General features: G+C 46.1%; 1 protein-coding gene across 1 annotated transcript in view; it reads right to left on the bottom strand.

The window, feature by feature from the left end:
- The window catches only part of MCCC1 (methylcrotonyl-CoA carboxylase subunit 1), a 76,467-nt gene that overhangs the window by 43,798 nt on the left and 5,938 nt on the right, over positions 1 to 26,731 (bottom strand). The window contains exons 3-7 of the mRNA XM_062211322.1: positions 23,241 to 23,377; positions 17,194 to 17,289; positions 4,541 to 4,662; positions 4,228 to 4,375; positions 4,023 to 4,144 (exon numbers count right to left, since the gene is read on the bottom strand). Coding sequence (XP_062067306.1) covers positions 4,023 to 4,144; positions 4,228 to 4,375; positions 4,541 to 4,662; positions 17,194 to 17,289; positions 23,241 to 23,377 — 625 coding nt within the window. The remainder of the gene's footprint in view (positions 1 to 4,022; positions 4,145 to 4,227; positions 4,376 to 4,540; positions 4,663 to 17,193; positions 17,290 to 23,240; positions 23,378 to 26,731) is intronic.

Raw genomic sequence — 26,731 nt, 5'->3', positions numbered from 1 at the left:
CCGGTGCACCACGCTGTTCCGATGGCAGGAGCCAGGTGCTTCTCCTGGTCTCCCATGGGGTGCAGGGCCCAAGCACTTGGGCCATCCTCCACTGCACTCCCTGGCCACAGCAGAGAGCTGGCCTGGAAGAGGGGCAGCTGGGACAGGATCGGTGCCCCGACCGGGACTAGAACCCGATGTGCCGGCGCCGCAAGGCGGAGGATTAGCCTAGTGAGCTGCGGCGCCGGCCCAAGAGATTCTATTTTACCTTCACTTCTTCTTCCTCCAAGTCTCTTCCTTCCTTCGTGCAGATCCCAGCTTCTGACCTGTATCATTTTCCCTTTCTTAGAGAACTTCTTTGAATATTTCTTACAAGGCAGGTCTACTGGTGGCAAATTCCCCCAAGAAAGTCTAAGAAAGCCTTTATTTCTCCTTGCTGTTTTGAAGGGTAATTTTGCTGGATACGGAAGTCTGCTGGTAGGCCTGTGTCCCTTAGTCTGTTTTTTCTTCTCCCCACTTAGGGCAGATGGGAAGGTGAGAGAGGGTTAGAGGAGTCTCGCTGCCTTGCACCAGGCAGAAAAGGAAAAGGCTGTGCTGACAGTTCTCCCCTTCAGGCAGGACACCCGCACTTCGGGAGCTGGGATGCTGGGCCTTTTCCAAATGGCTACCTTTCCTCTCCCACTGCCCCAAAGCCTCGGGGGATTTTTCTCAGATTTTCACTGATGAGAACCTGCTGAGGTTCCTGGGGGTACAGCTCAGGAAAATGGGGGCCTCCTAATTCCGAGAGCCTCATGGAGTTTCCCACATGCCAACTAGTGCACACTCAGCCTCCAGCATTGGCCCGAATTCCCGCCTCAGTACTCTGCCTCCTGCAGCGTGTGCTCCAGGGAAGCTGACCTGCACAGTGACCGCTGGACTCACACGCCTGGCCAGCTTTTACACCGGTGCTGTGTTCTCGGCCCTTGATTCTCCGCAGGTCTAAACGTCACTGACCTTGACTTTGTTCAGCTTTTCTCTTGCTTTTTGGATGTGAGGGACGACTTTCAAGCTCTCTGCATGTTGAGGTGAACTGACTGTTTTTAAATTCCACTTGTAAATTCTACCACTTCTGTGGACTCTCCCTTACCTTTTAGCTGCTGCAAGGAGGGGATTCTAGGTTATGAAGGGAAGATGTGGGGGCCACCCCGAGAGCACAGCGCAGCTCCTGGCTGGGTTCTCAGAAGTGGAGAACATTTCCCCTTTGGCAGCTTGCAAGGGAACTTCAACGAAGGTTGATATTATGGCTTCTGTCTTCATCCAACCACTCTGGCTCTTATCCTTTCCTTGACTGACCTTTCCTGTGCAGCTTTACCTAACTTAGAGGTTCAGGGCCACAGCATCTAGAAGCGTCTGAGAACCAGGAGGTGCAACAAACCCCAGCTGCTCCAATTCACCTGTTGCTGGAGCCTGGGCAGCTGGGTAGAGACAGACAGATGCAGCTACACTCTATCAGGAGTCTTTGCCACTTTCCGAGAGTTCTGATATTCTTAGCTCCCTATTTACATTTCAATCTAGATTATGTATTGAAGATGAGCTGAGGGGAGAGGCTGATTTCCTTCTCTCCTCTGAAAGAGTGTGCTTTCAGAGAAGCTTCGTAGGTCTGACCTGTAAAACATCGTGGCACCTGCCTGTCTCAGTTAGCGGATCACCCCCGTGACAGTCTTCTGGCAGCCTATTAACCCAAAGGTAATTACTCAGGAGACGAAGTATAAACGCTATGACTAGCATAATAGTCAAAAGTTATTACTATAGAATATACAAAAAAAAAAAAAGAATATACAGAACTGTTAATATTTCCATTAGGTGGATGAGATTAGGGGTTACTTTGTTTTTTTCTAAAAGTTTATACCCCATTCATATTACTTCTATATCTCAAAAATATCACCAATGCCTATCACGAGGTAAGCAGTTTACCAGGTAATATAGAAAAACAAAAAGAAATACATGACCAGGTCCTTATTCTCAGGAGCTTTCCAGCTATTGGGAATAAATTACAAGGTGCACCCACAGAGGGATAACATTCCATGACTAAAGAATTTACATCTTCAAGAGATGTTGCAGACATTAAGTTATAGTCCCTGAAACAGCTAGCTGGTGTCTCACAACAACTCTGACTCAAAAGCAGGCCAGTGTGGATGGTTAGCCTACTCTCTTTTTCCAAAGTGACGTGGAAGGAAGGTTTCAGTTTCCCTAGAATCTCCTCTGTTGGTGCCTTACTGCCCACTAACAGGTAGCCTATCCTGTGTTCCACCAATCAGCAGACATATTTTGAGATTGACATCTTTTTTAATTATCAAACCCTAGCTAAGGGTTTGATAATGCCATACTCAGAGACAGTTCCAAGTTTTGTAGGGTCTCAAAAACAATTTGGAGGTATTTCTAAGGAGAAGAATGCAAAATTACAAATCCAAAATTAGGTCAGGGTCTTGGAAGAGGCTCACACAAGGGCAGGGCCTGAAGCCTCAAGTTCATTACCTTCAAAATAAAGCCTTTTCTGCTCATGCTTCCCAAACGAATTATTCTTTTCATTTGACTTACAAGTTATATGCATACTTTTAAATTGCTATAAAAATCCACGAAACAGGAAACTTTCTAATCAATATCTTATGTTACAAAACAAAATGAAAATAAAATTCCAAAACAAACAAACAAAAAAATTAGTAGTACCCAAGGCATTTTCTATAAGGGATACCTAGACAAGCAGTTTAGACCTGAGGCTTAGAGTCTGAACTTTGAAGTCAGGCTGCCTGGGTTCACATCCCAGTCTCACCATGTTAGCAGCTGGTTATATCAGAGAATTAACATGACCACTCTGATGGAAACCTATCCATGGAGTTGCTGTGGGGCTAACTCAAAACTGGAAGGACAGCAACACTACTTAGTATCTGTAAGATACACAGAATCTGGCACATGGCAAATATAAGCATTGGCTGTTAGCATTATTAATATATGACATAATCAAATTTAGTTAGCTATTTTGATTTTCTGAACACCTCAAAACTTATAACATTTTATAAATATAGCTTAATTTATTCAATATTTCTTTATATTGAAAAATTTGTAAATTTAGCGGTACATTAATATCATGGAAGCATTAAGGCACCAATAAAAAGAACAAAGATCTATATCTACTGACATGAAAAGATGTCTATAATATTAGTATATAAGATTCTATTCACTGTTCTTTTGTATGTGTTTTGTTTTCTGTGTTATGTGGTATGTATATATATACATATATATATGTGTGTGTGTGTGTGTGTGTATAGTGCAAACACACATGGGTAAATATATAGCCATTTCTCAATAACCACAGGGATTTGGTTCCAGACACCCCTCATATACCAAGATCAGCAGATATTCAGACCTCTTACACAAAATGGTGTAGTATATTCTTATGTCACTTAATGACAGGGATATATTCTGGGGAAGTGAGTCGTTAGGCAATTTCATTGTTGTGAGAACATCTTACAGTCTATCTACACAAACCTATGTAGGATGGCCTATGCACTACCTTCTATGGTATGTACTGTTACATATGTGGTCCACCATTGATTGCAATGTTACATAGTATATAACTGTATGAGGATTTACATACAACCCTGGCATCTCATCCTGTGTACTCCAAATCATCTCATGATTGCATACAATACCTAATACATGCCTACATACCACGCATTTACGTTTCCCATGCAGTACTCGGGTGCATGGCAAACTCAAGTTCTAGAAGTTACTGACATGTTTTTTGCTGACTATTTTTCATCTGTGGTTGGCTGAATCCACAGCTGTGGAACAACTGACACAGAAGGCCCACGGTGTTGGCTTCTATTCCCACAGAAACTGCTTGGGGAGTCCATACTCCTATAGTGTGATCGCTGGTTACAGCATGCGGTGGAGTGAGGAACGTGACGCACTTACCTGCTATCAGAATTTTATATCATAGACTGTGAATGCATTGCTTTCCAATTTAATTTTAAAAACCAGTCAGAAAAACCAGCTCAAGGCACCTTGGGGTGTCCACAAACTTCTCGATCAGCACAGCGTCATCATTGAAAGACTTCTTAGCCTCTCTCCGCGCCGACTCTAACTGCTCCTGAAATTCTCCTGCCGACTGAACGATCCTCATGCCCTGAGAGGGAGAAGGCAGCAGTGACCACACACGGAAAGCAAAGATCAGTCGGAAACAGCCAGCAGCAGCACCCCACACCTCACCTTGCCTCCTCCACCCCGAACGGCCTTAATCATGACGGGATAACCGATTCTCGCGGCGTGTTCCCTCAGGCACTGGTCTGACTGCTCCTCGCCGTGATACCCCTCCACCACAGGCACTCCAGCAGCAGCCATTATGGATTTGGAGGTGCTTTGGAGTTAAAACAAGACGCTCTGATTCTGTGAATTGTTTATACAAGAAAAACACAAATACAGCCCAGTCTAAACAACAATAACCCTCTCTTAAATGTTGTAGGGGGAAAAAACAATTTCAATTGATCTTCATATGGTTATTTACAAAGATATAAACTCTTACCTCTTTATACCCATGTCTCTAATTGCAGATGAAGGAGGACCTATAAAAATAATTCCTTCCTGCTTACAAAGTTCAGCAAATTCCATGTTTTCTGAAAGAAAACCATATCCAGGATGGATAGCCTAGAGGTGGGAAATGATATGAAAAACTTGCTAGTTAATTCTCAGCAGGCAAAGATTTGATACAGATGACATTCTCTTCTCTGGGAAGGCCTCTCCTGGTGATAGGCATATCATGGTCGCGACCAAAATCTATTCCCAAAGAGATGTCTAAAGGGTCCAGTGCTGTGGTGTAGTGGGTAAAGCTGCAGCCTGCAGCACTGGCATCCCATATGGGCACCAGTTCAAGTCCTAGCTGCTCCACTTCCAATCCAGCTCCCTGCTACTGTGCCTGGGAAAGCAGAAGATAGCGCAAGTCTTTGGGCCCCTGAATCTACATGGGAGACCCAGAAGAAGCTCCTGGCTCCTAGCTTCAGATAGGCCCAGCTCCAGCCATTGTGGCAACTGGGGGAGTGAACCAGTGGATGGAAGACCTCTCTCAAAACTTTTTTAAATAAATAAGTAAATCTTAAAAAAGAGAGAGAGAGAGAGAGAGAAAGAGACAGTTACCTAAAATATTCATACTATAGTCCTGATGTCTGACCAAAAGCAGAAGAAACTGTACTTTTTTATTGTGGTAATATATACATAATATTTACCATTTGAAACACCTAAGAACATAATTCAGTGACATCAAGCACATCCACAAGCTGCAAATATAACCACCATGCATCAAACACAATTCCCCATTCCCTCTTTTTTTCCTAGTCCCTGGTAACCTCTGTTTCACTTCCCACCTCTATGAATGTGAGTAATTCAGACACTACATTTGTCCCTCTGTCTCTGGCTTATTAGCATAATGTTTTCCAGGTTCATCCATGTTGTAGTGTGTGTCAGAATTTCATTCTTTAAAGCCAACTATTATTCCGCCACACACAAGTATATTCTACATTTTGTTTCTCTGTTCATCTGTTGACGGACATGCTAATTGGTTCCTGCCAGTCTTTATGGTAAATAAGAGGCTATATACAAGTTTGAGTCCCGGCTTTAAATTCTTTTCAGTATATACCAAGAAGTGGAATTCTGGATCAGATCGCAGACAAGAATCTGTATTTTTTTTTAAAAAAAGATTCACTTATTTATTTGAAAGTCAGAGTTACAGAGAGAGGGAGAGATGGTTGGGGAAGGGAGCAGGGAGAGATCTTCCATCCACTGATTCACTCCCCAATGGCTGCAAAAGCCAGGGCTGGGCCAGGCCAAATCCTGGAGCCAGGATCTTCTTCCAGGTCTCCCATGTGGATGCAGGGGCCCAAGCACTGGTGCCATCTTCCACTGCTTTCCCAGGTGCATTAGCAGGGAGCTGGATCGGAAGTGGAACAACCAGGACTTGAACCAGCACCCATATGGGGTGCTGGCACTGCAGGTGGTGGCTTTCCCGGCTACGCCACAATGCTGGACCCAGAAAACAGTATTTCAATTGAAAATCTTGTTGCTATTAGGGTAGAATGTCAAGAATAAAGAGTCTGAGAGTGATAAGAGGGATTTGTTTACTCTGTTTCTAGCAAAACTGGCCAAGAATTTAAACTATGGTATTCAATAGCACAGCAGTACCTCATTTATCTTCAAGTCACTATCTGCCAAGGTTATCTTTCCAGAGAAAAGCTAAGGAGCAAACCAAAAGTAATGTATTGAAGTCTACATATGCTTCTGTGAGAGAGGACCACTCCCTCAGACCTTACCCTAGTCACCTCCAATTTTCTTCAAACATGAACAAAGTCACTGATCTGGCTTTCTAGCCCAAAGAAGAGTGAAAATCAACAACCAAGGAAGGTCAGATTCCTAAGAATAAACACAGTGACAGCAATAAGGGAGGAACAGAAGAAAGCAACAGGCGGAATGGGCATGGATGATTTAGTGCGAGATGAAGCAGCTCTGTCTCATGTCAACAGCCTTGCGGGCACATTTGTTCACTAAAATAATAAATCTGTAGGGAAAGTATAACTGAGAGGCTGCAAAAGAACAGTGATCAGCCAGCCCTATTTCTAAATAGTTAAGTTCAAATAACATCTAGAAATTAAAAGAATAAGCTTCAGATGCCTAGGAAACTCAAATAATCAGAAAACCCACATCCTTCTGATAACAAACAAGGAAAGCAAGGAGATAAAGTGCTGGATTAGTCACATTTTGCTGTCATTCTGGAATTCATTTTCTTTTGAGTTGAATTTTGACTTTAGTATTTTACATGAAATAGCCGAAGATATATGCTAGGCAAAATGAAACAGGTCTAGCTCTTTGTTGTTGGCTTTTTTTAAAGGTATGATTTACAATACTTAACAGTCAGCTATTTATAGTTTGGTGAATTTAGTAAAGTTATTAAACTGTGTAACTGTCACTGTGGTACAGTTCTGGAACACTTCCATCATTTGAAAAAGTTCTGGGGCTGGCGCTGTAGCGCAGCAGGTTAATGCCCTGGCCTGAAGCACCGGCATCCCATTTGGGCGCCGGTTCAAGGCCTGGCTGCTCCACTTCTGATCCAGCTCTCTACTATGGCTTGGGAAAGCAGTAGAAGATCGCCCAAGTCCTTGGGCCCCTGCAGCCACGTGGGACACCTGGAAGAAGCTCCTGGCTCCTGGCTTCAGATAGGCACAGCTCCGGCCATTTTAGCCAATTGAGGAGTGAACCAGTGGATGGAAGACCTCTCTCTCTCTCTCTCTCTCTCTCTCTCTCTCTCTCTGCCTCTCTCTCTGTGTAACTCTGACTTTCAAATAAAATAAATAAGTCTTTAAAAAGAAAAAATAAATACATCTTTTTAAAAAAGAAAAGATAATGGGGGTAGGGGATGGGCAACACTGTGGTGTAGTAGGTTAAGTCACCTCCTGTGACAACAGCATCCCATATGAGCACTGGTTCAAGAACCAGCTGCTCTACTTCTCATTCAGCCCTCTGGTAATGACCTGGAAAAACAACAGAAAATGGCCCAGGTGTTTGAGCCCTCATCACCCATGAGGGAGACCCAGATGGAGTTCCAGGTCCCTGGCTTTGCCTGGTCCAGCCCTGCCTATTGTGGCCATTTGGAGAGTGAACCAATGGATGAAAGATACCCGCCCCCCAACTCTGTCTTTAAAATAAATAAATATATCTTTTTTAAAAAAACAAAAAACCTGATGGTTTGTCTCACCACTGGGTGGCAAGCATTCTTTAAATATTCTGTATACAAGCCTTTTATATGCTTTGCACATATTTTCTCCCAGTCTGTGGCTTGTGTTTTTATGTTCTCAAGGGTATATACATTTTGAAATGTTTTTGCTAACTTTATTCCTAAGTATTTGATTCATATTGATGCTATTGTAGCTCTTTCCTTAATTTTATTTCTTGAATGTTCATTGCTAGCCTCTCATTTTTTTTAAGACTTATTTATTTATTTGAAAGTCAGAGTTACACAGAGAGAGGAGGAGAGGCAGAGAAGAGAGAGAGGTCTTCCATTCTTAGGTTCACTCCCCAAATGGCCGCACTTGCCAGAGCTGTGCTGATCAGAATCCAGGAGACAGAGCTTCTTCCAGGTCTCCCACTTGGGTGCAGAGGCCCAAGGACTTGGACCATCTTCTACTGCTTTCTCAGGCCACAACAGAGAGCTGGATCAAAAGTGGATCAGTCGGGGCTCCAACTGGTGCCCATATGGGATGCTGGCATTGCAAGCGGCAGCTTTACCTACTACGTCACAGCGCCGGCCCCTAGTCTCTCTTATTTTTAACAGATACTTAATTCCATGGAAGTGTTCAATGACCTAGACACTTTCATAACTAGAAAGAAGAGCAGCTGTCTCCTGGTGAGAATAAAGTTCAACTACACATTCTGGGAACAGCCTCAAAAAGTTTAATTTCCCTTAGGAAGACCAATTTAATAATTATATTCTTGAGTGCATAAATGGATGAGAAAGGAAAGTAAGAACACTACTTCCCAGGGGCCAGTTCCCTGACTATCAGGCATGTACTGAGCTGCCACTTCATCCTGGAGGGTCACAGGACTCAAGCCTGGTGAGCTTGCTCATGACACAATGCAGTCATCCCTCAGAATCTGTCCCCAGTACCCAGAGGGCTGGCTCCAGGAGCCCCCAAGGATACAAAAATCCAAGGAGGCTCAAGTTCCTTACACAAAATGGTGCAGTATTTGCATATCACCCATCAGGTCTTCCTGTAATTTTAAATTACCTCTAGATTATAGTTCTTAACACAATGTAAACCCTCTATAAACAGCTGTTATGTTGTATTGTGTAAAGGATAATGACAAGAAAAAACAATCTTGGGGCCGGTGCTGTGGCGTAGTGGGTAAAACTGCTGCCTGAAGTGCCAGCATCCCAAATGGGCGCCGGTTTGAGTACCGGCTGCTCCACTTCCAATCCAGCACTCTGCTATGGCCTGGGAAAGCAGTGGAAGATGGCCCAAGTCCTTGGGCAACTGCACCCATGTTGGAGACCTGTTAGAAGCTCCTGGCTCTGGATCTGCACAGCTCTGGCCATTGCAGCCTTCTGGGAAGTGAACCAGCAGATGGAAGACTTCTCTCTTTCTCAGCTTCTGCCTCTCTGTAACTTTGCCTTTCAAATAAACAAATAAATCCTAAAAAAAAAAAAAAGTCTACTCTCCTATTCCATAGAATTTAAAAAAAGAAAAAAGTCTGTACATGTTCAGTAGAGATGTAATTTAAAAATAAAACAAAACAAAACAACAAAAAAAAACTTTGACCTGTGGTTGATTGAATCCATGGATGTGGAACCCATGGACACAGAAGGTTGACTGTGCGGGAAAACCTTTTTAGTAGATGGAGAACTGGCATTGCCTGCCCTTAAATCTCTGCTAACATAGTTTCTTGCAGTCTTTTAGCTTGTTTCGTCTGCCTTGTACTTGTCAAGCACATGAACAGATCCAAAGTTTTTGTTGTCTCTGCAGAAAAAAGACATGCTCTTCCCTTGCAAAAGGAAACAGGTCACTCTTTAAATTCTTATTACCAAGAATTTCCTACCCACACACACAGATTTCCTTTTGGTCAACCATACAGCTTACTTGTATCTAGTTAAGCAACTCATGGTATGCATTTAAATTACTTATCAGTGGGAACTGGTGCTGTGGCATAGTGGGTAAAGCTGCCACCTGCAGTACCAGCATCCCATATGGGCGCTGGTTTGAGTCCCAGCTGATCAACTTCCAATCCAGCTCTTTGCTATGGCCTGGGAAAGCAGTGGAAGATGGCCCAAGTCCTTGGACCCCTGCACCTGCTTGGGAGACCCGGAAGAAGCTCCTGGCTCCTGGCTTCAGATCAGCGTAGCTCCTGCCATTGCAGCCATTTGGGGAGTGAGCCACTGGCTGGAAGACCTCTCTCTCTGCCTCTCAGTAACTCTTTCAAATACATAAAAACAAATCTTTAAAAAAATTACTCATCAGTGATTCTTCAAGTATCTGTAGTAGGGTTCCTCATTCTTGCTAGCACATGAAAAGAAACTGGGGCACTTTCATGCAACATTCACACTGGGAGCTAATGCAGGTAACTGAGAGGATGAGGCTTGGGCAAGAGCTTTTATGTTTCACTTTTCACTAAAGCATAATATACACTCAGAAAAGCACATCTGGCCTATGTGTACAGCTCTTGTATCCATGGCTGTCATAGTAACGCTGTCATACACCTGTCAGTTAGCCAGCACTTCAAGAAGCCGTGTGCCACTAGGTATTCCAAAAGCCTCTTCATACTCCCTTCCAGGTCCTCTGGGTCCTTCCCCAAGGCAGTCCATCATCATGCTCGTTGAAAGGCTCCTCAGGTGGCTCTAATCTGCAACCAGGGTGGCCTGCTACCACCTTTCCAGCCAGAGAAAGTCAGAGACAACTGCCAATCAAGAGAACTAACTAAGGGACATTTACATCATCTACATTCTCCCACTATAACCATATCCCAGGCACCACCAGAAATTCAGCTCACTTGAAAATTTCACTCTAGCTTCAACAAAAGTGCTTAGGCCCAAATAGTCACATTTAGAACAATTCTACTATTTGAGAAAACTTTTTTTTTTTTTTTTGACAGACAGAGTGGACAGTGAGAGGGAGAGACAGAGAGAAAGGTCTTCCTTTTTGCCGTTGGTTCACCCTCCAATGGCCGCCACGGTTGGCGCACCGCGCTGATCCGATGGCAGGAGCCAGGTGCTTCTCCTGGTCTCCCATGGGGTGCAGGGCCCAAGCACTTGGGCCATCCTCCACTGCACTCCCTGGCCACAGCAGAGAGTTGGCCTGGAAGAGGGGCAACCGGGACAGGATCGGTGCCCCGACCGGGACTAGAACCCGGTGTGCCGGCGCCGCAAGGCGGAGGATTAGCCTAGTGAGCCGCGGCGCCGGCCGAGAAAACTTTTAAATCACTGAACATCTGGTACTCCACGTCCTTTATCAGAATGACTCTGGAGTTTCTTCTTCAAAGTCCCAGTTAAAGCAAGCTTTGCTCTACTAATATCCTTTTATCAGAGGAGCGCTCTCTAAACAACCAAATTTCCTTTTTCATCAGGGCTGGCAGGAGAACTAAAGTACCTTTCCTTGGCCTCAGTATTCTGATTGAACACCAAACCCCATCTGCCCATGTCGCTGTCTTTTGCTCTTTTATCCTTTGTTTTCAGCACTATTTGTAATTTTTTCAAGCCACCTAAAATCTTGACTACCCAGGCAAAATAGATACTTTAAAAAATATTACATTCTTTTCAAAATATTATTTACAAACTATTTTAGTACAAATATTATTTATTCTTTCTTCATTGTGTGTATCATAACTTCTACCACAATATTAACCCGCATAGTTACAGAGTTGATTGATTCCCTGCAATTAGCATATCACACACTCACGTTCCCCCCACCACCACCACCACCACTTAGTCTGGTCTAATAAACCCGGTATGGGCTGGGAGTTAGAAGATTCTGGTTCAAACTCTCTCTCTTCCAATAATCAGACAAATTTTGCTTTCAAATCACCTGGGAATCTTGATAAAAGTTTAAGTTTTGCATAAAGATGCAAATTACAGAGGGTTTGGGTTGAGGCCTGAAAGCTAGGTTTCTAACGAGCCCCCAAGGGAAGCTGCTGCTGCCATACTTTGACCAGCCTGACTCCATGGTTTGGGAAACATCACATGACCTTTCTGTATGGGAGAGTTTACACCCATAAGATGGAAGAATAGTACCAGGTTACCTGGGTTCAATGCACAGTTAATTAATAAAGTGATAGTATGTGAAAGTGTCTGGATTCTTCAGGACGCATATTATATGAAGTATTATCCTCATCTCCTTCCCCTCCTAAGGGCCTTGTACTCAAAGCAATAACTAAGAAACAAGAAAGCTTTAGAAACAAGTATGTTTTAAATACCTGTATATACAGTAATGCCTAAATTATTCACTCTAGAACTGAATCTACAGAATACTGATAGAGGTATACAAAAAATAGGAGTACAAAAGTAACTACACAAATTCATTAATTCAAACCAAGGACCTCTATCTACCCATCCTTCGGATTGCTTGGAGCTAAATAAAAAAGGTATAAGGGGCATGTGTTTGGCCTAATGGCTAAGACACCCAAATTCCACATCAAAGCACCTGAGCTCAACTCCTGCTCTGGCTGACTGCAGCTTCCTGCTAATGCAGCCGCAGGGAGGCAGTGGTGACGGCTCAAGCAGCTGCGTTCTTGCCACCCAGATGAGAGACCTGGGTTGCGTTTTCAGCTCTGATGAGGCCCAGCCCTAGCAGCCGCAGGCATTCAGGGAGTAAAGCAATGATGTGAGGGCCATCGCGCGCTCGCTCTCTCTCTCCATCTCAAAAAAAGAAAAGTGTAACGTGTGAGTTCTTCCCTTAAAAAGAGCACAATGGAGTTGTGGAAGAGCTTAGACATGCATTAAAACTGTTAAACAGGGGCCGGAACTGTGGTGCAGTGGGTGAAGCCATCGCCCGCAGTGCTGGCACCCCATGTGGGTGCCGGTTGGAATACCAGATGTTCTACTTCCGATCCAGCTCTCTGCTATGCCCTGGGAAAGCAGTAGAAGATGGTCCAAGTCCTTGGGCCCTGCACCCAAGTGGGAGACCTGGAAGAAGCTCTTGGCTCCTGCCTTCAGATCGGCACAGCTCCGGCCATTGCGGCCATCTGGGGAGTGAACCAGTGGATGAAAGACCTTTCTCTCTGTCTCTACCTCTCTCTGTGTAACTCTGACTTTCAAATAAATAAAATAAAAATCTTAAAAAAAAAACTGTTAAACAAGATAACCGCTGTTAAGTAAAAATTATAGGAGGCCATGGTTTTGGACTAAGCATCATGCTTAGCCCAACAGACAAGACTAAAATTAAAACTGGAGTCACTCATACTAAAATTCAAACCAAAACTATTATCTGACTTTCAAAGATATTAGGAGAGAGGGGCCAGCACTGTGGTGTCCTGGGTTAAGCCACAGCCTGCAATATCAGCACCAGTTTGTGTCCCAGCTGCTCCACTTCTGATCCAGCTTCCTGCTAATGAGCTTGGAAAAGCAGAAGATGCGCAAATGCTTGGGCCCCTGCACCCACATGGGAGACCCTAATGGAGTTCCAGCCTGGCCCAGTCCTGGGCCATTGTAGCCCTTTGGGGAGTGAACCAGTAGACTTAAGATCTCTCTCTCTCACACCCACACACACATACGAATAAAGAAATCTTTTTTTAAAAAATAGTCAATTTCAATTGGCACAACAAGGTTCCCTTTATTTTAAATCCTTACCCAAAAAGAAACCTGACACAGCCTGATAAGAATTAATCACTCTCCTTCTGTCTCCCTGTCCCCACCTTACAAAGAAAGTAACTGTGAAATGTCCAATCACTGGCTTTTTCCAGCCCTACTCTGTCTGCACATCCTCTGCTCAGCCATGGGAATACTTACTCTACCACAGGAAGCAAAGTGTTACCCGATCCTACAATGGAAAATAAAGCCAATTGTGCTACTGAAACTAAATTGTGGGGCCGGCGCTGTGGTACAGTGGGTTAGTGCCCTGGCCTGAAGCATCCCATATGGGTGCCAGTTTGAGTCCCGACTGCTCCACTTCCTATCCAGCTCTCTGCTATGGCCTGGGATAGCAGTAGAGGATGGCCCCAGTCCTTGGGCCCCTGCACCCATGTGGGAGACCTGGAGGAGGCTCCTGGCTCCTAGCTTCAGATAGGTACAGCTCTGGCCGTTGCGGCCAACTGGGGAGTGAACCAGCGGATTGAAGACCCCCTTCTCTCTCTCTCTCTCTGCCTCTCTATGTAACTCTTTCAAATAAATAAAAATACATCTTTTTTTTTTTTAAAAAAAAGACACTAAAGTGTTACAATGCTATCCTTTGCCATAGCTACACAGAATGACCGGAAGAGGAAATCAAATGCTAAAGGAACGTGGAGAGATTAGTGCTATTCAGAGGGACAGGGAAGGATTTGTAAGGGGCAGGAATGCTTACGGCAGGGCAGGGGTAGTGGTGCATAACGGGACACCCACAGGTGACTCATCACCCTTCCCGCTTGCTAGCACTGCCCTTGCCCCAGGCCACTCTCCCTTCTCCACCCAGCACCACAGCCACCTTGTTAAAATGAAGACCAGACCACTAGCTCCTCTTCTTAAAATCTTCCAACGGCTACTCACAAGCAAACACAAGCCCTGATTAAGGCCTTTGATGTCCTAAATAATGCTACCCCATCTCTGCTTTGTCTCCTAGCTTTCTTCCTCTGAATTGGTCCTCTCAGGTCCAAACTCAAACTTGCATGCTTCACTCGGGGACAGGGCTCTCCCTCCATCTTGGCCTGGTGGGCTGCCTGTCAGGTTGTGTCAGCAGGGGTCACTAGAGGGAAACCGGAAGCAGGGGAAGCTCTTCTATTTCTCCACCCTGGGCAGCAGCAGCAGCCAGTTGGTCTTCAGCTTCTTTGGAACTCTCCGCACCAGCCTCCCTACGTCCCCGGTGGCCAGGTACAGCCCTGCACAGGTCGGAGCGAGGGCTGCAGCGGGTGGCTCCTCCAGCCTCTTCCCCAGCCCCAGGGTCACGGTCAGTCCCTGCTGTCATCATCACTGGGTCATTTCAACAGCCCTCTCCCCCTACCCCTTCTCAGCCCTCTAACCTCGTGTAACTGATTTCTAAAGGAAATTCCCTCTGTTGAAACACCCAGTGGAACTGGGAATTTTAGTTCCATCAACTGCACCCTGAGTAACACAGCCCCTCACTGCCTTCACTCCAACCACATTGAATACTTTTGCGCCCCTGAACCAAGTTTGTTTGCAACTCAGGGTCTTGGCAATCCCAGCTGCTTGCACCTTCTTCCTTAAGTTCCTCCCAAGGCTGGCTCCTTCTCATCACATAAGCCTTCCTTCAATGGTTGCCTCCCCAGAGAGGCCTCCCCTGACCACCAGCCTAATTAAAAGTATCCATTTACTCTTCCAGTCCTCATCTCCTCCCCCTGCTTTACCTCTTTATTGCCATCTTTCTTCATCTGTTGAAATGTTTACTTTCCACCTTGCCTACTGCAGTGTGCTTCCCAGGACAGGACTGGGTCCGCCCCAACCACTGCCGCATCCATGCTTAGGAGGCTGGCCCGTGGCAGGTGGCCACTCAGCAGTTGTTGGAAGAATAAATGCATGGAGAACCAAGGACAGATAGAACAGTATAGGCAAATGCATAAAAGAGGAAATTTGTGTAGTATATAAAGGAGAGGGGGAAAAAGTTCATTGTAGCTGTGATAGTATATAGAGGAGAGGGGAAAAAAGTTCATTGTAGCTGTGATAAAGAACTGGAGAAGGGAGTTTGACAAATAGAATGGGACCATATTAGAAGCTCTTTTAAATGTAGGCTGAAAAGTGTGAACTTTCTCTTGTAACCACTGAAGATTTACGAACTAGAGGATAGGATGGGGAAGGAGTAAGGTTACTGTAAAAAGAGAGAGCGAGCAGGAGAAAACACTGAATCAAGTGTTTAAGAAAATGTTCATCCAGTAGCAGAGAGAACTACTTGGTAAGAGATTTGGAAGTAGAGAAATCAGCTGAGACTCACAAATCTGTGTAAAAGATCATAAGATCTGGCTGTGCAATCAAAAAGAACTATTTCTGAGACATCAGAGGATGATCCAACAGAAGTGGGTTCCTGTTTTATCTTGAAGATGAAGGAGAGATGCTATAACGTCAAGTTTTGAGACTGTGACATTAGAAAAACAGGTGCAGCACAGGGGCCCTGGGCTAAGACGGGGAAGTCGAGGGGGAAGCAGGCTTCTCTGGACTGCATTTCACCTTGTAATTCATAGCACCAGCTACTTCTCCCAAAGGATGTGCTGTGTCTGGCATCTGGTCTTTAGGGTGGAAGAGCTAAATTCTCTCTCAATTTTGATTCGTAATTTGAGTCCTCCCTCTACCTATTTCCCAAAAGATATCAAATGCACAGGACTTGGCAAAAAGGTAGAGTGGCTGAAGAATCAGAATAGACATGCTTAGTTGACAAAGACAAGCCAATAATCAAACGTAAAAATCCTGGAGAGTAGGGGTTTGGCCTAGTGGTTAGGGTATTGGCTGCGGCGCCCATGACCCAAATTGGAAAACCTGAGTTCAGAGCCTGGTACTAGCTCCTAGATCCCACTTCCTGCTGGTGTGGACCCTGGGAAGCAGTGGCAATGGCTCAATTGGCTGGGTTCCTGCAATCCATGTGAGAGATCTAGGTTGAGTCTCTGGATCCTGGCTTTAACCTGGCCCAGCCACAGCCATTATGGACATATGAGGAGTCTCTCTGCCTCTCAAATAAATAAACAAGAAATTCTAAGGAAATGTGAAAATCCTGAGAAAGGATAAAATAGAAAGTAGGGGCAGGTGTTCGGCAGAGCAGTTAAGATGCTGTTTGGGGCCGGCGCCGTGGCTCAACAGGCTAATCCCCCGCCTTGCGGCGCCAGCTCCCCAGGTTCTAGTCCTAGTTGGGGCATCGGATTCTGTCCCGGTTGCCCCTCTTCCAGGCCAGCTCTCTGCTGTGGCCAGGAGTGCAGTGGAGGATGGCCCAAGTGCTTGGGCCCTGCACCCCATGAGAGAGACCAGGAGAAGCACCTGGCTCCTGCCATCGGATCAGCACGGTGCGCTGGCCACAGCGCGCCAGCTGTGGCGGCCATTGGAGGGTGAACCAACAGCAAAGGAAGACCTTTCTCTCTGTCTCTCTCTCTCTCACTGTCCACTCTGCCTGTCAAAAAAAAAAGATGCTGTTTGGGATGCTTGCAACCCACATCAGAGCACCTGAAGTCAAGTCCCAGCTCCACTTCTGATTCCAGCTTCCTGCTAACATACACCCTGGGAGGCAGCAGATGGTCTCAAGTTCTTGGGTCCCTGCCTCCCACATGAGAGACCTGGAGTCAGTTCCCAGCTCCTGACTTTGGTCTGGCCCAGCCTCAGCTGCTGCAGATATTAGGGAAGTGAACCAGCACATGAAAGATTCTGTCTGTCTCCCTCTCTGTGTCTCTCTGCCTTTCACATAAAATGAAAAAAAAATAAATAAAAACTTTTAAAAAGTAGATACTTTTTATAAAGAATAAATTTGCACGTATTGTACAAACTTACTCCTTTCACATAGCAAATTGCTTTCCCACTCTTACCTGCACAGCAGAAATCTTGGCCACTTGAATAATTTTCTCCATAGACAGGTAGCTCTGTTGGGAGGGAGCGGGGCCAATGGCGTATGCTTCGTCAGCCTGTTCAAGAAATATGACCTATTCAGTAGATGATACAATGAGGGCATAGAGAACTGCTTTAGGCTGGAACTGAGAAGCAGAAGTACTAGCTTGTGTCTGTGTTATAAAAACTAAGCCAGTCCTGAAATCTTCTGCATGAAAGGATGCTAAAATTTGGTTTTCACAGATGAACCACACACTGGAGTGAACTGAAAGTGTCTTTAGAAAAAAATGGGCATTAGTCATGCTATGATTAATAGCAGTAACAATAACAGCAATAAGCAATAATGTATTTAATGCCCAAAAGTTACAATATGACAATAGACACAAAGTACTCACAGATACACACAGCAAGAAAAAATTTACAAGTTTACCAGTGGGGCCAGTGCTGTGGTGTAGTGGGTAAAGCCATCATCTGCAGTACAGGTCCCATAAGGATGCCAGTTCAAGTCCCAGCTGTTCCACTTCTGATCCAGCTAACTGCTAATGTGCCTGGGAAAGCAGTGGAAGCTGGGCCAGGTCCCTGGGCCCTGCACCTTTGTGAGACACCCAGAAGCTCCTGGCTCCTGGCTTCAGAATGGCCTGGCTCCAGCTGAACCAATGATGGAAGATCTCTCTCTCTGGCTCTGCCTCTCTGTAACTCTGCCTTTCAAATAAATAAATAAATCTTTGAAAAAAGAAAGTTTACTAGTTTACATAGTTAGGAGAGTATGATGACACTGCTTCTTCCACATATTTGTTAATTATTTTATACTGTCCTTTGAAACTTCCATGTAGCTTTTTTTCTGATCCACCATCTGCAGTGGAACTGTTGCCAAGACGGGTTTTTTTTTTTTTTTTTTTTTAAGATTTATTTATTTATTTGAAAGGCAGAGTTACAGAGAGGCAGAGGCAGAGAAAGAGAGAGGTCTTCCAGATGCTGGTTCACTCCCCAGATGGCCGCAACAGTCAGAGCTGGACTGATCTGAAGCCAGGAGCCAGGAGCTTCTTCGGGGTCTCCCACATGGGTGCAGGGGCCCAAAGGCTTGAGCCATCTTCTACTGCTTTCCCAGGCCATAGCAAAGAGCTGGACATGAAGTGGAGCAGCCAGGACTCGAACCGGCACCCATATGGGATGCCAGCCCTGCAGATGATGGGTTTACCCACTATACCACAGCGCCAGCCCCAAGACACAGATTCCTGTGAAAACCCTTAAGGGGAAGACCCTACCACGAGGATCTGCACATTTATATGAGCATCTTTCTGTGACAGACACCTGAGGAATATCTGCAGGGTTGAGCTGAATGATACGCACATGTTTAATCAGCTCTCGAAATGATTTTATCGATTTCTAACCACCTGAATCAATACTGAATATTATTTATCTTCTAAGTTATGGCTATTTCATTGGATCATATGAAGATTTTTAAAATTTTTTATTAAGTTTTTTAAAATCTATTCGAAAGGCAGAGTTACAGAGAGAATCTTTTATCCATTGGTTCAGAGAGAGAGAGATCTTTTATCCATTGGTTCACTCCCTAAATGGCCACAATGGCCAAAGCTGGGCCTAGCCAAAGCTAGGAGCCAGGGGCTTCTTCCAGGTCTCCCTCATGGGTTCAGGGGCCCAAGCACTTGTACCATCTTCCCTTGCTTTCCCAGGTGCATTATCAGGGAGCTGGATTGGAAATGGAGCTGCTGGGACTCAAACTAGCACTCATATGGGATGCCAGTGTCACAGGTGGCAGCTTTACCCACTATGCTACAATGCCAGCCCCTAAGTTTTTTTGTTTTTTTTTTTTTTTTTTTATTTATTTGAAAGGCAGAGTCACAGAGAGAGAGAGAGAGAGGGAGAGGGAGGGAGAAATCTTCGATTTGTTGATTCAACCCCCTCCCCATCAGATAGCCAAAACGGCCTCAGCTGGGCCAGGCTAAAGCTAAGAGCCAGAAACTCCATCTGAGTCTCCTACATGGAGACCCAGAGGCCCAAGTACTTCCACTGCTTTCCCAGCCACATTAGCAGGGAACTAGATCGGAAGTGGAGAAGATGGGGCTCAAATTAGCGCTTGTATAGATTGCTGGCATCACAGGCCACAGCTTAACCCACAGTGCTGCAACACCAGGCCCCAAAGAAAGGGTTTTTTTGTTTGTTTGTTTGTTTGTTTGTTTTGACAGGCAGAGTGGACAGTAGTGAGAGAGAGAGAGACAGAGAGAAAGGTCTTCCTTTGCCGTTGGTTCACTCTCCAATGGCCGCCGCGGCCGGCGCATCGCACTGATCCAAAGGCAGGAGCCAGGTGCTTCTCCTGGTCTCCCATGCGGGTGCAGGGCCCAAGCACTTGGGCCATCCTCCACTGCACTCCCTGGACACAGCAGAGAGCTGGCCTGGAAGAGGGGCTACCGGGATAGAATCCGGTGCCCTGATCAGGACTAGAACCCAGGGTGCTGGCGCCGCTAGGTGGAGGATTAGCCTGTTGACATAGAAAGGTTTAAAGTCAAGGAATAACATGATCAAATTTTTATTTTAAATTCTCAGTCTGGCTGAAGCACAAAAAACAGGTGGTGGGAGGCGGGCAAGTGGAATAAGGAGATGACTTTGGAGTACAGCACGTGGCCACCCAGGAGATGACAGTGACTGTGACCTAAGGTACAGGCAGAAGAGGGCAGAAAGAACTGCTTGGGAAGTAGCATTAACAGCACTCAGGGAGTTTTTCAGATGGAGAGGTGAGGGGTGAAATACTGGAGCAGGGAGACAGAGAGAGAGATATTCAAAGACACCCCGATCTCTGGCATTATATTATTATGAGCAACGTCATGGCCATCTACTGGGTAAAGGACACGTGCCAAAAAAGCAGGTTCAGTAAGATGCAAAGCCTGGAGTTCAGTTTCAGATGTATTAGTTCAGTACCTGTGACACAGGCGAGGGGAGACAGGGAATGGGCAGTTGGCACAGCATGTATCATGCTCAAAAAAAGTCTGAGCTAAACACAGAAATTTGGGAGCTTTTTGCAAAGCCAAGGGAGGAGGTGAAATGACTTAGAACGAGAGCTCACTGTGAGACCAGAAGGCCGAAGACCAAGTCTTAAGGGTGTGGCACGTGGGCAGGGGCTGGAGAAAGGACATTGGCCGAGGACAGAAGAGACGGAGGTCACAAAAGCCAAAGGAAGTATTTACTTCTAAAAGGAGAGCGTGGTTGATCACAGCATTATGTAAGGCCAAGGGGTCAAATCAGCTTGGGCAGGAAAAGACTGCATCAGACCGAGGAGCACGGACACAAGGAATGGCTCTGCAGAGCTATGCCAATGGAGGAGCAAGGATGTAAACTCAACAGAAGTGGCTCGAGAACAGAATGGGAGGTAAGGACAGGACAAGGGGCCAGTAATGATTAAGCTGGCAAGAAAAGGGAGAAGGAAGAGGGTGCTAGGCGGGTAGAGGGGGATGTGGGGCTAGCAGTACTGTGAAGACGGACAGACTACACCATATTTAAATGCTTAGGTGCCTAAAGTTGTACTTATGAAATGCATGAAGCTTGTATTCCTTAAATAGAAGTTTTTTACTGGGGGAAAAATAAAAGAAATATTTCATGCATTAAAAAAAATTTTAAATGCGTTAGGAAGGATCTAGGAGACTGGTTAATATTTGAGGAAGGAATGCAACATTTTACTTATTAATATTTTAATCAAATCAATCGTATACTTGAATGGGTTCAATGTGGTGCTCTGATGCATGAACACCATGTGGAAGGACTGAATCAATCTAGTTTACACAGCTCATGGATAGTTTTGATGGCGAGACATGTGAAATTCGCCCTCAGTCATCTGAGAAAACTCTTAAACAGGTGAGAAGAGAAGGATCGGGGAGCTCAGGCAGACAAGCGGACCTGGATGGGAAGAGGACGCATGTAGACAAAGGTGGGTCAGTAGAGTGCGGAGGACGCTCAGTTGTTTTCTCTGTGAAGTCAAGGCCGTCCGCTGCGGCGGCTGGGACACTGACATTATGACTGGAGTCCTGGGTCCGAGTCCTGGCTCGACTCCTAACGCTGGCTTCCTGTTGATACACACCCTGGGAGGCAGCAGGTCATTGGGTCCCTGCCACCCATGTGAGAGACCTAGAGTGCATTTTTTTTTTTTTTAAGATTTAATTTATTTCTTTGAGAGGCAGAGTTACAGAGAGAAAGGTCTTCCATCTGCTGGTTCACTCCCCAAATGGCTGCAACAGCCAGAACCGGGCTGATAGGAAACCAGGAGCTTCTTCCAGGTCTCCCACATAGATACAGGGGCCCAAGGACTTGGGTCATCTTCCACTGCTTTCCCAGGCCACAGCAGAGAGCTGGATCCGAAGAGGAGCCGCCAGGACACAAGCCGGCACACCCATACAGGATGCCGATGCCACAGGTGGAGGCTTAGTCCACTATGCCACAGCATCGGCCCCCTGGATTGCATTAGAAGGTTCCTGATTTCAGCCTGGCCAAGCCCCAGGTGTTGTGAGGGTTTGTGGAGTGAACCAGCAGACGGAGGCGATCTCTCTCCCCCTCCCCACCCCTTTCCTCTTTTGAGTCTTTCAAATAGATACATAGATAGATAGATAGATAGATAGATAGATAGATATGATCTGCTGAGAATACATGAGTAGAGGGAAAATCAGAGGTTGTAATGAAGTAAAACTGGTTGGAAACAGGCATGACCAAAAATCGGGAAAGAAAAGCAGCTCAGAGCCCTGAGGGCTTGTGGTGCGGTATTGAAGGCAGGTGACACTGAGCACCGTGAGTTTACACTGATGCTTGGGGCCCCACTGCAGACACAGTGAAAGCCACTAGTTGAATTCATCTGTGACTGGGCTTCTGTCTGGCAGATAACAGCCAGTAATAACAGACAACATTTACAAACCCCAGGGGAGTCCACTCATTTTAGTTATATTTAATTTTACAGATAAAGCAAGGCTCAGAAACATGAAGTGATTTGCCTGAGATCACTCAGCCAGTCCACAGCAGTTGTTAAGAACCCAGCCTTGGGGGCCGGTGCTGTGGCATAGTGGGTAAAGCTGCCACCTGCAGTGCCAGCATTCCATATGGGTGCCAGTTCAAGACCTGGCTGCTCCACTTCCTTTTTAAAAAAAAAAAAAAAACCATTTAATTATGTCTTTGAAAGTCAGAGTTACAAAGAGAGAGAGGTCCTCCATCTGCTGGTTCACTCCCCAATTGGCCGCAACGGCTGGAGCTGCAGCGATCCGAAGCCAGGAGCCAGATGCTTCTTCCTCGTCTCCCATGCGGGCACAGGGGCCCAAGGACTTGGGCCATCCTCCACTGCCTTCCCAGGCCACAGCAGGGAGCTGGACTGGAAGTGGAGTGGCCAGGACTCAAACCAGTGCCCATATAGGATGCCAGCACTGCAGGCAGCAGCTTTACCTGCTACACCACAGCGCCAGCCCCATAATCCACTTCCAATCTAGCGCTCTGCTATGGCCTGGGAAAGCAGTAGAAGATGGCCCAAGTCCTTGGGCCCCTCCACCCATGTGGAAGACCTGGAAGAAACTCAAGGCTCCAGCGGTTGTGGCCAATTGGGGAGTGAACCAGCAGATAGAAGACCTCTCTCTCTCTCTCTCTCTCTCTGCCCCTCCTCTCTCTGTGTATGTGTAACTCTGACTTTCAGATAGATAGATAAACAAACCCTAGCCTTGAACCTGGTCCTCGCACAGCAGGGATGTGGCCATGAACTACTAAAAGTGTGGTCTGTGGATCAGCCACCCTCTGAACTGTCCTGAGCACTCCCTGAAGAGATAAGGACTTGCCTGTAACTCGCCATTCAGCACGCTGTTTAGTTCAAAGCGTGTTACATCTGGAAAACATTCCCAAGTGGAAATATTCGTGAGCAGTCGAACAACTTAAACCCTGTCAACTCTAGGAAAATATCAACTGTCATTGGAAAGGGCTAAGATACTGACACGATAAACAAGTCACTGTGATCACTCAGAGGATTGCTTGTCGGTGTGAAACAACATACCATATCTACATGCATGGAATTCCTGTCGGCCTCACTGTAAACAGCCACGGACCGAACACCCATTTTTTTGGCTGTTCGCATCACCCTGCAGGCAATTTCTCCTCTGTTTGCAATGAGGACCTTGGTAATGTTTCTTCCTGTTTAAAATACCACGAAAACCATACACAAATGTTACTGGGGAGGAAGGAATAAGAAAAATATTAACCAGCTGACAAAAAATTTCTTTTCTAAATTCAGCGTAACAGAGCTTAAAATTACCATTTTAACTGATATTAGTATATTCATTTCCACTGAAATTCAAGATGCTCTAACCCACATAAATGCTTACATTATTCTGATTTTTGAGTTTAAAATAAACAGAAAATTAAAAGATGCTTTGTTATGTCAAAATTCTAATTGTAAAGCTTAAAAAAAATCATAATTAGGGGCTGGCACTGTGGCATAGTGGGCTAAGCCTCCGCCTGAGGAGCCGGCATTCCATATGGGTAGTGTTTGGAGTCCCAGCTGCTCCTCTTCCAAACCAGCTCTCTGCTACGGTTGATAAAGCAGTAAAGATGGCCCAAATGCTTGGGAGCCTACATCCACATAGGAGACCCAGAAGAAGCTCCTGGCTCCTAGCTTTGGATCAGCCCAGCTCTAGCCATTGTGGTCATTTGGGGACTGAACCAGTGGATAGAAGATCTCTCTATATCTCTCCCTCTCTCTCTGTAACTCTGCCTTTCAAATAAATTTTTTTCTTTTTTCTTTTTTTTTTTTTAATCTGAAAGGTAGAGCTATAGAAAATGAGAGAGAGAGACAGAAAGGTCTTCCCTCCGCTTCTTCACTCCCCAAATGGTTGCCACAGCCAGCGCTGCACCAGTCCGAAGCCAGGAGCCGAGTGCTTCCTCCCGGTCTCCCATGCGGGTGCAGGGCCCAAGCACCTGGGCCATCCTCCACTGCCCTCCCAGGCCACAGCAGAGAACCGGACTGGAAGAGGGGCAACTGGGACCAGAACCTGGCACCCATATGGCATGCCGGCACCGCAGGCAGAATATTAACCTAATGAGCCATGGCGCCAACCCCTCAAATAAATTTTAAAAAATCTTTTAAAAAATTTTAATTAATAATAACTAATCTTTAATAAGTACTTTCAATGTCCTAAGTCCTATACTGAAGACTCAATTTGGGGGCCAGCATTGTGGCATAGCAGGTAAAGTCACAGTATGCACTGCCAGCATCCCATATCGGGGCCTGTAGAGACCTAGCTGCTCTACTTCCAATCCAGCTCCCTGCTAATGTGCCTTGGAAAGCAGCACAAGATGGCCTAAGTGCTTGGGCCCCTGCACACACATGGGAGACCTGAAAGAACCAGCAGAAGGAAGATCTGTCTTTCTCTCTGTTCTCTGTTCTTTTTTTTTTTTTTTTTTTGACAGATAGAGTTAGTGAGAGAGAGAGACAGAGAGAAAGGTCTTCCTTCCATTGGTTCACCCCCCCAAATGCTGCAATGGCCGGAACTGCGCCAATTCGAAGCCAGGAGCCAGGTGCTTCCTCCTGGTCTCCCATGCGGGTACAGGGCCCAAGCACTTGGGCCATCCTCCACTGCCCTCCCAGGCCACAGCAGAGAGCTGGCCTGGAAGAGGAGCAACCAGGACAGAACCTGGCGCCCCAACCGGGACTAGAACCCGGGGTGCTGGTGCCGCAGGCAGAGGATTAGCCAAGTGAGCCACGTTCTCTCTTTGTAACTCTGACCTTCAAATAAGTAAATAATCTTTCAAAAAAAGACTCTCGGGGGGTCAGCACCATAGCTCATTAGGTTGATCCTCCGCCTGCAGTGCCGGCATCCCATCTGGGCTGAATCCCCATTCTAGACCCAGAATCCCATTCTAGTCCCGGTTGCTCCTCTTCCAGTCTGGCTCTCTGCTGTGGCCCAGGAAGGCAGTGGAAGATGGCCCAAGTGCTTGGGCCCCTGCATCCGCTGGGGGACCGGGAGGAGGCGCCTGGCTCCTGGCTTCAGATGGGCGCAGCACTGGCCATGGTGGCCATTTTGGGGGTGAGCCAACAAGGGAAGACCTTTCTCTCTGTCGCTCTCTCTCGCTGTCTAACTCTGTCAAATAAATTAAAAAACAAAACAAAACAAACAAAAAAAAAGACTCTGTACTCAAATTTTCACAATCCTAATAAAGTAGATACTGTTATCATTATCTCCACTTTAAAGATGAAACTAATGTTGAAAGACGAATTACTTTCCCAAAATTATACAGCTAAGTAGAAGTGACAGGTTCAGGATTTGAATCCCGGTCTGCCTCACTCCCAAACTGGAGCTCTGGGGCTGGTGTTGTGGCATAGTGGGCTAAGCCTTCTCCTGTGGCGCCAGCACCCATATAGGTGCCAGTTCTAGTCCTGGCTGCTCCTCTTCCCATCCAGCTCTCTGCTGTGGCCTGGGAAAGCAGTAGAAGATGGTCCAAGTGCTTGGGCCCTTCCACCCGCATGGGAGACCTGGAAGAAGCTCCTGGCTCCTGGCTTTGGATGGGCTCAGCTCTGGCTGTTGCAGTCATCTGGGGAGTGAGCCAGTGGATGAAAGACCTTTCTTTCTGTCTCTCCTTCTCTCTGTAACTCTGCCTCTCAAATAAATAAATCTAAAAAAAAAAAAAAAAAAAAAAAAAACAACACTGGAGCTTCTTAGTCACTCTGACCCACGGCCTCTATATGTGGTTCTCTTGCAATACAAATGACTACTGCACCAGTCTGCTGGCATCAGTGCCATGACATGCTATAGCATTAATATAGAAAATGCACTTCTGTCATTACACATGAGATATTCTTTGAGTTTATAAGAAATTCTTTTTTTTTTCTTTTTTCTTTTTTTATTGACAGGCAGAGAGGAAAGTGAGAGAGAGACAGAGAGAAAGGTCTTCCTTTTTCCGTTGGTTCACCCTCCAATGGCTGCTGGGGCCGGCGCACCGCGCTGATCCGATGGCAGGAGCCAGGTGCCTGGTCTCCCATGCGGGTGCAGGGCCCAAGCACTTGGGCCATCCTCCACTGCCTTCCCGGGCCACAGCAGAGAGCTGGCCTGGAAGAGGAATAACCGGGACAGAATCCGGCGCCCCAACCGGGACTAGAACCCGGGGTGCTGGTGCCGTAAGGCGGAGGATTAGCCTACTGAGCCGCGGCGCCAGCCAAGAAATTATTTCTTTTCTAAAAAACATAAAATCTAATATAATTTAAATCTTATTTATTTGAGAGGCAGACAAATAAAGACATCCCATCCACTAGTTCACTCCCCAAATGCTCACCAGGGTTGGGACTGGGCCAGGCCCCCCAGGCAAAGCCAGTGGGTGGGAAGGCTATCCAGGGCTGCCGCAGGGATGGCAGGTACCTCCCTACTTGCACTATCACCACTGGCTCCCAGGTTCTGCACTAGCAAGAAGCTGGAGTTAGGAGCCTGAGCTGGGAAGTAAACCCAGGTACTCTGATATACGATGCGGCTGTCTTACTTTCTAGGCCAAATGCCT

Source organism: Lepus europaeus, chromosome 2 (assembly GCF_033115175.1).
Source record: "Lepus europaeus isolate LE1 chromosome 2, mLepTim1.pri, whole genome shotgun sequence".
NCBI classification, from domain to species: domain Eukaryota; kingdom Metazoa; phylum Chordata; class Mammalia; order Lagomorpha; family Leporidae; genus Lepus; species Lepus europaeus.
The sequence above is the reverse complement of the archived record's forward strand: the minus strand, read 5'-3'. Positions and strand labels throughout refer to the sequence as shown.